The sequence below is a fragment of the Myotis nattereri genome (genome assembly GCF_964212035.1).
Source record: "Myotis nattereri genome assembly, chromosome: 5".
Lineage (NCBI taxonomy): Eukaryota > Metazoa > Chordata > Mammalia > Chiroptera > Vespertilionidae > Myotis > Myotis nattereri.
In genome coordinates, this window is record NC_138080.1 from 107,503,152 (window position 1) to 107,515,142 (window position 11,991).

At 45.0% G+C, this 11,991-nt stretch overlaps 1 protein-coding gene across 1 annotated transcript in view; it reads right to left on the bottom strand.

Moving 5' to 3' along the window:
• The window catches only part of RSPH10B (radial spoke head 10 homolog B), a 30,218-nt gene extending 20,463 nt beyond the window's left edge, over positions 1-9,755 (bottom strand). Inside the window, exons 1-6 of the mRNA XM_081090871.1 lie at positions 9,441-9,755; positions 8,834-8,909; positions 7,125-7,193; positions 5,677-5,850; positions 3,757-3,842; positions 2,477-2,597 (exon numbers count right to left, since the gene is read on the bottom strand). Of these exons, the coding sequence (XP_080946997.1) occupies positions 2,477-2,597; positions 3,757-3,842; positions 5,677-5,850; positions 7,125-7,193; positions 8,834-8,909; positions 9,441-9,691 (777 nt within the window). The 5' untranslated portion in view covers positions 9,692-9,755. The remainder of the gene's footprint in view (positions 1-2,476; positions 2,598-3,756; positions 3,843-5,676; positions 5,851-7,124; positions 7,194-8,833; positions 8,910-9,440) is intronic.
• Positions 9,756-11,991: the final 2,236 nt, after the last annotated feature.

Below are 11,991 nucleotides of genomic sequence, written 5' to 3' on the forward strand. Positions count from 1 at the left end.
CTTATAACTCTAGGAAAAGAAGAGCAAATAAAACCCAAAGTGTGCAACAATAATAGCAAAGAGCAGATATCAAAGTGAAAACTGAAAGACATCAAAGAAAATAAATAAAATTAAAATTGGCTCTGCGAATTTTAATGACATTGATACACTTCTAGCAAGACTAATGAAGAAAAACAGAAAAATTACTAGTATCAGAGGAGGGGACATCCCTATGGATCCTATGTATATTAAAATAATGAAGTAAATATTATGAACTTTATGCCAACAAATTTAATAATTTATGTGAAATGGACAGATTCCTCCTATAACACAAACTTCCAAAGCTTACTCAAGAATAAAGGAAGCCCTAGCCAGTTTGGTTCAGTGGATAGAGCGTCCCAGGTTCTATTCTGTTCAAGGGCATGTCCCTGGCCCGGGCCCTGGTCGGGCTGTGCAGGAGGCAACCAATCAATGAGTTTCTCTCACATCGATGTTCCTCTCTGTCTTTCCCTCTCTCTTCCACTCTCCCTAAAGATCAATGGAAAAATATCTTCGGGTGAGGATTAACAAAAAAAAAAAAGAAAGAAAGAAAGAGCCCTGACTGGTTTGGCTCAGTGGATAGAGCGTCAGCCTGCGGACTGAAAGGTCCCAGGTTTGATTCTGGTCAAGGGCATGTACCTGGGTTGCAGGCACATTCCCAGTAGGAGATGTGCAGGAGGCAGCTGATCTATGTTTCTCTCTCATCGATGTTTCTAACTCTCTATCCCTCTCCCTTCCTCTCTGTAAAAAAAAAAAGAAAAAAAAGAAAAGAAAATTATAAATAAAAAAAGAATAAATGAATAGCACATTATTTACTAAAGAAATACATTTTATAGCTAATATGTAGTTATTTATAGTTACTCTTCCCACAAAAATAACTCCAGGCCCACAGGCTTTACTGGCATATTCAACTAAACAACCAAGAAAGAGATAATACCAATTTTACAAACTCTTCCAGAAAACTTTCCAAGTCATGTTATGAGGCCAACATTACCCTCATTACTAAAAGCTTACAAAGATATGAGAAAAGAATACTCTAGATCAGTGGTTCTCAACCTGTGGGTTGCGAGCCCTCTGGGGTCGAACAACCCTTTCACAGGGGTCGCCTAAATACATCCTGCATATCAGATATTTACATTATGATTCATAACAGTAGCAACATTACAGTTATGAAGTAGCAACAAAAATAATTTTATGGTTGGGGGTCACAACATATTAAAGGGTCGTGGCATTAGGAATGTTGAGAACCACAGCTCTAGATCAATATCCCTCATGAACGTAGACACAAAACTTCTCAACAAAGCTTGAGGAAATGGAATCCAGCAAGGCATGAAAAGGATAACAGCATCATAACCAAGCTGCGTTTATCCCAGGAATGCAAGGTTGGTTCAACATTTGAAAATCAACCAATGTAATTCAACATATCAACAGGCAAAAGAAGAAAATCCACATGATCATCTGACTAGAGGCAGGAAACACTTTAGACATCTTCAACATCAATTCGTGATAAAACTGTAAGCAAATTAAAAATTAAAGAGAGCTCCCTCAACCTGATAAAGGGCATCTATGAAAAACCGAGAGCTAACATCACACTTGATAGAGGGCTGAATTCTTTCCCACCAAGGTCAGGAACAACGCAAGGATGTCTGTCCGCTCTCTCCACTCCTGTTCAGTATCACACTGGAGGTCTCAGCCACACAATCAGCAAGAGAAAAACAATGGCACTCATTAGAAAGGAAATACAATACAAGGTTGACTATAGGCAATATGATGTCTCAATTTTTTAAGTCCCAAGGAATCTACAAGAAAGTGACTAGAACTATTATGTGCTTTTAGCAAAGTCCCTGGTTACCAGATTAATATGTACAAGATATCATCAGAAAAATCCTAGCAATATAAACCATATAAAATTAACCATAGAAAGTACATTGCTTCTAACATATAAATAATGGTCTCAGGCCTCACAGATACCATGTGCCTTTTGGGTTCACCAATAGTAGAATAGAATCTAATTTTTTTAAAAAAATATATTTTATTGATTTTTTACAGAGAGGAAGGGAGAGAGATAGAGAGTCAGAAACATCGATGAGAGAGAAACATCGATCAGCTGCCTCCTGCACATCTCCCACTGGGGACGCGCCCACAACCCAGGCACATGCCCCTGACCGGAATCGAACCCGGGACCCCTCAGTCCGCAGGCCGACGCTCCATCCACTGAGCCAAACCGGCCTCGGCGAATAGAATCTAATTTGTGTGGAAGACCTTTCGAGCAAACCAAGTAATAAAACAGCGTTACAAACATCTGGTTTAGACCAGGAAATTGTAAGTTGAGTTTCTAAATTTAGCAGAACTTGAATTTCAGACTGCCATACAACACCATACCAAATAATATATGTGCTGGGGATCAGCAGAGCGTCCACCTCTGGGTATATTCTGCTAAAACCAGCTGGCGGGGTACCTGGACACCATTCTCCCACTGACCACTGTACTCTTCGTTAGTTGTCAGCCATTTCATCGTGCCTTCCCCATGGCGCATGTTGTTTTCCCACTGCCCTTCGTACATATTTCCAGATTTATAACTAGGAAAAAAACACACAAAACACCCCACAACAATTCAAAACAATCCATTACCTTTACTAAGACTTTCTCTTAAGACATTCTCCCTGTACTCTTATGAAGAAATCCAACTCTCTCATGCATACAATCTACTCTGACTTAAATTCAAAGGATGAGTATGTGGTTGGTAAAGAAAAAAAAAATCACCTTAGGAGGTAGAATAAATTACTTTATTAAACTTCCTGATCATCTAATAGTAAGAAAGTGAATAAGGGCAGTCATTTTAAATCTTTTTTAAAAAATTTATTTTTATTGATTTCAGAGAGGAAGAGAGAGGGAGAGAGAGAAACATCAATGATGAGAGAGAAGCATTGATCGGCTGCCTCCTGCATGCCCCACATTGGAGATCGAGCCCACAACCTGGTCATGTGCCCTGATAGGGTATTGAACCATGACTTCCTGGTTCATAGGTCCACACTCAACCACTGAGTCACGCCAGTGGGCCTAAATCTTTAAAAATAATTCCTTGGCCATAGCTGGTCTTGCTCAGTGGGTAGAGCATTGGCCCACAGACTGAAGGGTCCCAGGTTTGACTCCAGTCAAGGGCACATACCTTGGTTGCAGGCTCAATCCCCTTGCCCTGGGGCCTGTGCAGGAGGTAACTAATCAATGTGTCTCTTTCACATCAATGATTCTCTCTCTTTGTCTCTCCCCCTCCCTTCTACTCCATCTAAAAATCAATGGAAAAATATCCTTGGGTGAGGATTAACAAAAATAATAATAATTCCCTGGAGTATTATAATTAGGTGATATTGCCCACAAATATTTTGACTTTATCAGCTCAATCTAAAAATCAAGCAAATATGTCAAATTCTTCAGAAAATGTAACCTATATCACGGAGATCCATGAGTAATAGAGAGAACAAAGAAAGGCCATTTTTACATAGAATAAAGTAAAACAGAATGATTGGACAACATTTAATATGATGCTTTTCTACATTTTCTGTAGAATATTTTCATTACCGTGGGGTTATATTGGTTAAATTGGAATACTCCACTCGCTTCTATAGAAAATGCATTCCCTGTGATTCCTGCCCCTTATCTTCCCAGAGCCTCGGTGAGCACCATCTGGGTCCCCGCACACTTTCTGCCCAGACCCCGGAGGGGGAGGGGGGTACCTACCGTCTTATCCCCCAGCCCTTCTTGATGTTGTGAACCCAGTCCCCCTCGTAGCACGAGGTACCCTCTTCATTGTAATAAATGGAGCCCTGAAATAAACAATGTCATTTTTGTAAAAAAAATCAAGCCTCAAAAGACAATGTTTTTTTATAGGTGAAAATAAAAATATACTATAAATTTAAGGAGCCTAAACCATACAGAAGTCAAACATCACACTAAAGCAAGACATACAATCTGTGATGTTTCTGTTTCGCAGTCCAGAATATGGTAAAGTGTCCGCCGAGGGAGACTGAGATAATGTCACAAACCAGTTACTCCTTTTTTTAAAAAAAAAATATATATTTTACTGATTTTTTTACAGAGAGGAAGGGAAAGGGATAGAGAATTAGAAACATCGATGAGAGGGAAACATCAATCAGCTGCCTCCTGCACACTCCCCACTGGGTATGTGCCTACAACCAAGGTACATGCCCTTGACCGGAATCGAACCTGGGACCCTTGAGTCCGCAGGTGGGCGCTCTATCCACTGAGCCACACCGGTCAGGGCAAACCAGTTACTCCTTACAAAGTGCCACTCGAGGGCATGAACATTCCTCACATTCAGTAGACTCATTATCTTCATAACTATCAGTCAGATAAGTGCCTAAAGAAATCCTGTTTTGTCACCTAAGTAATAGTAGCGCCTTTCATGTAACTGAAGGCCACTCACTTATGTACCAAAACCCCTTTCCTTTATCCATTGGGACGCCTTACTTAGCCCGCTCCTCTAGGGGACTGACCACAGTGCAAGGCATCCGGATCTACACTGAGTGGCCTCAAATTGCTTGCTGGTTCACTGGTGTGAGTGTGCGCGCGTGTGTGAGGGTGAGGGTGTGAGTTTTCCATCTTCCTCATTGTCAAGCTAACTTGTGTCTTCTTGCAGACATTCAGGTGCCTCCGTGGAGAACTGACTGCCCCCACCCCTCCCATATATTCGAAGTGATCTGCAATGAGCTAAGAACCAAGCCAAACAAACAACACAACCGAACAGTCTCAATCTCGGTAAAGTGATGATTATCATGGTAAACTTCTTATGGCATTTTCTAAAAACACTGCTGCAGTATTTGATCATCCCATACCAAAGCCAACAGTCGTACCAAAAAACAACCATCTTGCTTAAAAGTGAATATAACCTACACTTGCAGGTGCGGATGCACACGGTGTGGCCACCGTGGAAAACAGCTTGGTGGCTTTACAAACGTTAAAACGTCAAGGTACCGCGTGACCTAGTGATTCCACTCCTAGATACATTCCCAAGAGACCTGAGAGCACGTCCCCAGGTGACCCCCTGCGCACATTCACAGCAGCACTGTGCACAGGAGCCAAAGGATGGAAGCAGCGCAAGTGTCCAGCACAAGTATCCAGTGAATGGATAAACACAGTGGAATATTATTCAGCCGCACAAAGGAGCCAAGTACCTACAACAGGGAAGGACCTCAAAAACATGCTGCTGAGCGGAAGAACCAGACACAACGGGTCACACATTGTATGGTTCTATTTCATACAAAATGTCCAGAATAGGTAAACCGATAGAAAAAAGCAAGTTGTTGAGATTGGGGCTGGGGGGGGGGGGAGTTGGAGGGGGTGCGTGAGGGGCGCGGTGGAAGAGGGCTATGGAGTAACTACCTAATGGGCACGGGGTTTATTTTGGAGTGATGAAATGTTTTAAATGTTTTGGGACAAGAAAGAGGTTGTGTTTGCACAACACTGAGAATGTACTAAATGCCACTGAATTGCTCACTCTAAAATGGTTTATCTCCGGGGATGTGAATGTCACCGCAATAAACAAACAGCGGATCTGATCTACCTTCACAGCCCCCACTTCCCGCCTGCGGGTTTGTTCACCCCAGGCACAGAGGGCCGTCACGTGGCGGCCTCACCCACCTTCCCGTGCCTCTTGCCCTGGCACCAGTGGCCGATGTAGGACACGGGCTGCGTGCTGCACCTGAACACACCAAAGCCGTTCCGCATGCCGTTGATCACTTCTCCTTCGTAGGTGCTGCCGTCCGGCCACGTGTACACGCCCCGGTTCATGGGGATGTTCTTCACAAACTCCCCCTGGGGCAAAAAGGCCGAAGGGGTCAGAAAGCAGGCAGCGAGCGGTTCCTGAGCCTGGGGGGGTCTGAGACACGTCCTCGACTCCCCCTCTATACCTGTCTCTCCTCCCATGGAAACTCGCAACTACCGCCCCCGCTCCCACCCTCCTCCTTCCTTCGCTACACAGCCCGTTGGTCCGCCCTTGCCCGGTCCCTCCGCTGGGTAGAAGCGCAGGCAGAAGAACGTATCTGGAAGGCGGTGTGTAGACCAGTGATGGCGAACCTTTTGAGCTTGGCGTGTCAGCATTTTGAAAAACCCTAACTTAACTCTGGTGCCGTGTCACCTATAGACATTTTTTGATATTTGCAACCAGAGTAAAACAAAGATGTATATTTTTGATATTTATTTTATATATTTAAATGCCATTTAACAAAGAAAAATCAACCAAAAAAATGAGTTTGTGTGTCATCTCTGACACGCGGGTCATAGGTTCGCCATCACTGGTGTAGACGGAGCTCCGAGCAGCAAGCAGGGACACCCGGCCTGGGGAACATGGATTCCTGGAAGCCACCCAGAGGGAGGCTGTGAGTGGGAGTTGACACCGAGCCCTCTCTTGGAGGGCAGTTTGGTTCTAGCAAATGATTTAAAAATACATCTTCCGCCCTAACCAGTTTGGCTCAGTGGACAGAGCATCCGCCTACAGACTCCAGGGTCCCGGGTTCAATTCCCGTCAAGGGCATGTACCTTGGTTGCGGGCACATCCCCAGTGGGGAGTGTGCAGGAGGCAGCTGGTCGATGTTTCTCTCTCATCGATGTTTCTAACTCTCTATCCCTCTCCCTTCCTCTCTGTAAAAAATCAATAAAATATATTTTAAAAAAAAATACACCTTCCCCTCGGCCCAGCAAGATGGGTCAAGAGAGTTGCCCTAGTGGAAGACAAGCAGCCAGCGAAAACAGGGGGATCTGCATGGATGCCTATGGTTTGATCTCGAAGAAATGAACATACAGAAGAGAGTGTATGAGAAACTGCTTGTAAAAGGTAGGAGAAGCCCAGGACACGCAGGTGTGCTGTCCTTGCACACAACACAGAACCTTCTAGAACCAGTGACACTGCTAACAATACCAGAGAGCCCCGGGCGGTAACCAGTTACTTTTCACCTACATTCTTTGGTTCTGTGGGTTCCTTTAACCCATGTGCTGAATTACATTTACGAAAGTAGTACGTTTAGTTGTGGGAATCTGACCATTAAGTCTCATAATTATAGTTTAGAACTATGACATATTATATGCTTTACCTCATATTTCACTCCATCGGCCCAAATGTAAGTCCCATGTCCATGCATGAGTCCTTCTGAAAACATACCCTTCAAAACAGAATGACGACAAACCCTTGGGACCAGGCACTGATGTCACATGACAGCTTCCTCCCCCGTCCACCCGCACAAGCACGACCATGCTTGTCCACGCGTTCGCAACAGTGGCAGAGCCCACCTTTGAGCCGGCCCCACACTGGCATCCATCCTGTTCTAAAAAGGGTCTGAGGAGGGTCCGGAAAAATCCAGTTCCCTACAACTTACACTACAGGCAGTCGTGGGCAGTTGTTAAATGGAAGCCTGAATTCAATCTGTGTCTGCATTTTGAGAGTTTTTGTGACACAGGAAATTGAACATGTTGTATGTTAAGGGGGAAAAATTCAGGGAACTAAAACTCATGCCTGTGGCCCCAACCACAAAAATTTGTGATCCTATAATAATCACATATTTCTCTGATAATATGAATGAATGAATGAATGAATGCCCTCACGGTGGCATTACTAATAAAGGCAAAAAATGAAAATGCCCCCAAAGTATCCAACAAGTATGGCACAGTTGAATTAGAACACTATGCAATGTTTAAAGTAATTATTGTGGCCCTAACCAGTTTGGCTCAGTGGATAGAGTGTCGGCCTGCGGACTGAAGGGTGCCAGGTTCGATTCCAGTCAAGGGCATGTACCTTAGTTGCTGGCACATCCCCAGTAGGGGGTGTGCAGGAGGCAGCTGATCGATGTTTCTAACTTTCTAACCCTCTCCATTCCTCTCTGTTAAAAAATCAAATAAAATATATATTTTTAAAAATCTTTAAAAAAAGTAATTATTGTGGAAGAGGGAATGGGGACTTAGTTTTTGACAGGTATAGAGTTTGTTTTGGGATGATGAACAAGTTCTGGGACCGGACAGAGGTGAAGGTTGTACAACCCGCTAAGTGCACTTAATGCCACTAAACTGTACAATTGCAAATGGTTGAAATGATACATTTTATGTTATATATGTTTACCACAATGAGACAATTAAGTTATGACACCATGTGGCAATACAAAGAAGGATTCAGAAGCGAAAAAAGATCCAAGATGTTATATACAAAATGAATATACCCAGCCCTGGCCGTATGGCTCAGTTAGTTGGAGCATCGGTCCCATACACCAAAAGGTTGTGGGTTCGATTCTCAGTCAGGGCACATACCTAGGTTGCAGACTCAATCCCTGGTCGGGGTGTATATAGGAGGCAACCAATCAATGTTTCTCTCTCACATCAATGTTTCCCTCTCCCCCCTGTTTCTCTCTCTCTAAAATAAATATATCCTCAGGTGAGGATAAAACATTTAAAAAATTTCTTTAAATGAAGATTCCCAGGTGAAAACACTGATACATCCATTTAAGAAATGAAAGGAACATAGCAAATTAAAAACATTTATGGCAAGAGGATGATGATACTGGGTTTTATTCTTCATTCGTTACTGTAGTGACTGACCTTAATGTTTGTACAACAAATAAAGGTCAATAAAAGGACTGCTTCAGTTGTGCTGATCCATGTTTTTACCTTAAAATACGTAGACAGTGTTCAAAATAAAATCAGCATTAAGGACTTCCAAGTTCTTTGAAGAACCAGTGGATTTGTCTGATGCAAATCTAAATCTATCATCACCCGGTGCCTTCCTCCCCCCACAGCCCCCGAATGTGTCACTCACGCGGTAGGTGCAGCCTCCCTGGAAGACCGCAAAGCCTTCTCCCTGGTACAGTCCATGGACTTTTTCCCCTTCATAGCTACAGAGAAATGAGACCCAAGGTCATGACGTGAGTGACCCCAAGTGACAGTGGGTCAGATACATAATGAACATGAATGAAGAAGCACTTGTCACATTTATTCAGCCAACAAACACTCCCCGGGGGCCACCGGATGCCTGTCCCCTTCTAAAAGCCAGGCCGAGAACAGTGAACTGTGCCCAAGACTGGAAAGTTCCTGCCTCGGCAGCTTACACTTCACTGAGGACAGACAATCAACAAGAAACACACGAACAAGAGAATTCCCTATCGAGTTCATTTTTTGTGAAAGAAGTAACCAGGGGAGGAAGCTGCTGTACGCAGAGTCAGGGTGGAAGCCTTTCAGAGGACGTGAGAGTTGTACTTGGACCTAAAGGACTTGAGACAAAACATCCACTAGAAGAATCCCGGGAAGAGGACCCCAGTTAGAGGGAACAGCAAGCGCAACAGCCCTGAGGCAGGAAGGAGCCTGAGATCTCAAGTTCAGCAGAGAGGAGAGCAGCAAGCATGGACGATACCGCCCGTTAAGATCACCTTTCAATGATGAGGTTGGTCAGAATGGGGTCTTCATATTGAAGGGCATCATCTAACTGCTGATTCTCACTTCTGGACTCCCTTTTGGATCCTGGTTCACTTAGCCCCAATTGTGGGACAATGATTGGGGATAATACTTGTCTAGCGGAATTGCCATCTGGCTTGGAAAGCTCCGGATTATCAGAGAGAGATGAGGGAGAGTGGGCAGACTTATCCACTTTTTTGTCTGTTTTTTTCTTTTCTTTCACCATTGCCTTTATTTAAGTGTCAAATTCCTTTGAGAGCTGTTTGTTTCAAGTCACTGATGAGCTTTACCTGAAAAAAAATAAAAATGATGTCTCCAAATACTTGAGGGTTTCACTCGTAGCTGAAATGTTAGCTTTACAACCCAATGCCATTACCGTTCTCCTAAAAGCGTGAAAAATTACAATAGGTATTACCAGTTTATAAAAATAATATAGCCTCAATATTACATTGGTTGTTCCTAAATGGTTTTTAAATTGGAACCACTGTTTACAAATAGTGTCCCAGTAAAGGGTCATCCTGTCCATGAAAAGCGGCTACTTAACCTCTGAGGGCTAGCATGCTGCCAGTCCGTGCTGGAAAAGCCTGTTTCCCGTGGCAAAGTGCGCAAAGCTGGATTCCTGCAAGTTATTTGATGTCCTTCCGCCTCAGATACAAATAGGAATAACAGTACCTTGTTTCCTTGTAAGAATTAAAGAAATGGATGCAGGAAACATTTCCAAAGTATGGGAAAGAGCACACAATCAGTAATGGAGCGATGATGGCACACCATTTTCCTGTTTTGGAGCTTGAAGTCATTGGCCCCTTACTCCCTATGCCAGCACTACCATTGACTGAGCACCCACCCCCTATGTCAGCCAGAAACAGGTGGTGTCAAGGTGGAGCAGAGGGGTAGGACTCCAAAGCCCTAGTGTCCATGGCCTCTGAAACCGGCCCCACTGAAAGCATCCCAGTCCTGGAGTCCAAGGCACCAGCCCTCCTTGTGTGCCCAGAGGATGCAGGGGGTGCCCCACGCCCTCCGCTGCCGGCAGGGCGCCCTCTGAAACTCACCTGCTAGCTCCACCCCACCTCTAGCGCTCCTACTGTCCTGCTTCTCTCCATTCAAAACCTTCCACTCGCCCTAGTCGGTTTGGCTCAGTGGATAGAGCACCGGCCTGCCAACTGAAGGGCCAATCCCTGCAGGCTCAATGCCTGGCCCCGGTGGGGGGTTCGGATGGCGGAAGCACCCAATCGATGTGTCTCTCACATTGATGTTCCTCTCTCTGTCTCTCCCCTCCCTTCCCCTCTCTATAAACGAATAGAAAAATATCCTCAGGTGAGGAGTAACAATAGATGAATTACTTATTTTTTTTTAAAAAAATCACTTTCAGTCTCCACCCCCACCCCATTGCTGTCTTAGCTAAGCAAGCTGCTCACATCGAACTCGGCAGGCTTCTACCATATAGGCTTTCTGGTCCCGTATCAGTGAAATCTGAACTGCAAGGCAAATTTCCTTTCTCCTGGCGTGTTTCTCACTAACTTTTTTCTGTCCTCCCAGGCTTGACACCGCGTTCTCCTGTTTGTTCTTTGCCGCGGCAGCATAAAGGGAGCGCGAGTTCTGAGCCCCGGGGTCCCCAAACTTCCTGCCCTTCCCTAAGGCCCTCCTCGCCCACCACGCACCTGCTCAGGTCCTCGGGGGAGGCCGGTCCGTTTGGCGGTTAAGTCCGGTCGCAGGGCCTGGGGCGCCGGGAGCTCTCGCGGGGCGCTCACTTGGCTCTGAACACCAGGCCCAGCCAGGTGATGCACTGCTCCGGCGCGTCTAAGCCAGGCCGGTCTCCAGGCAACAGCAGGCCCCGCCCCTCCTCATCCTTAAAGGGGCTGAGCTTCCTAGAAGCACGTGTTCTCTGCCCCCTTACTCCAGAACAGTGATTCTCAACCTTGGCTGCACATTAGAATCACCTGGGAATCTTTTTAAAATCCTGATTTCAGGGGCCCACCCACCCCATAACAAAGAAACAGAATTTCTGGAGGATGAGGTACAGAAATCAAGATTTTATTTATTTTTTTAAAAAAATATATTTTATTGATTTTTTACAGAGAGGAAGGGTGAGAGATAGTCAGAAACATCGATAAGAGAGAAACATCGACCAGCTGCCTCCTGCACATCTCCTACTGGAGATGTGCCCGCAACCCAGGTACATGCCCTTAACCGGAATCGAACCCAGGACCCTTCAGTCCGCAGGCCGACGCTCTATCCACTGAGCCAAACCGGTTTCGGCCAGAAATCAAGATTTTAAAAAGATTCCCAGGTGATTCCAATGTGCAGCCAAGGTTGAGAACCACTGCTCCTGAAGGTCAGGTGGAAATCTGGAGCTGGATGCACCTGACCTGGGTTCTCCCACCTCCGCAACTGCCCCGTGACCTCTGTCCCCCTTCCTCTTCACCATAACAGAATAATTAATCCAGGCGTTAGTTTTCCTTTGCGCTGTAAACAAGTTACACAAACTTGCCTAGGGGCTTAAAGCAACACAAATTTATCATCTTACGG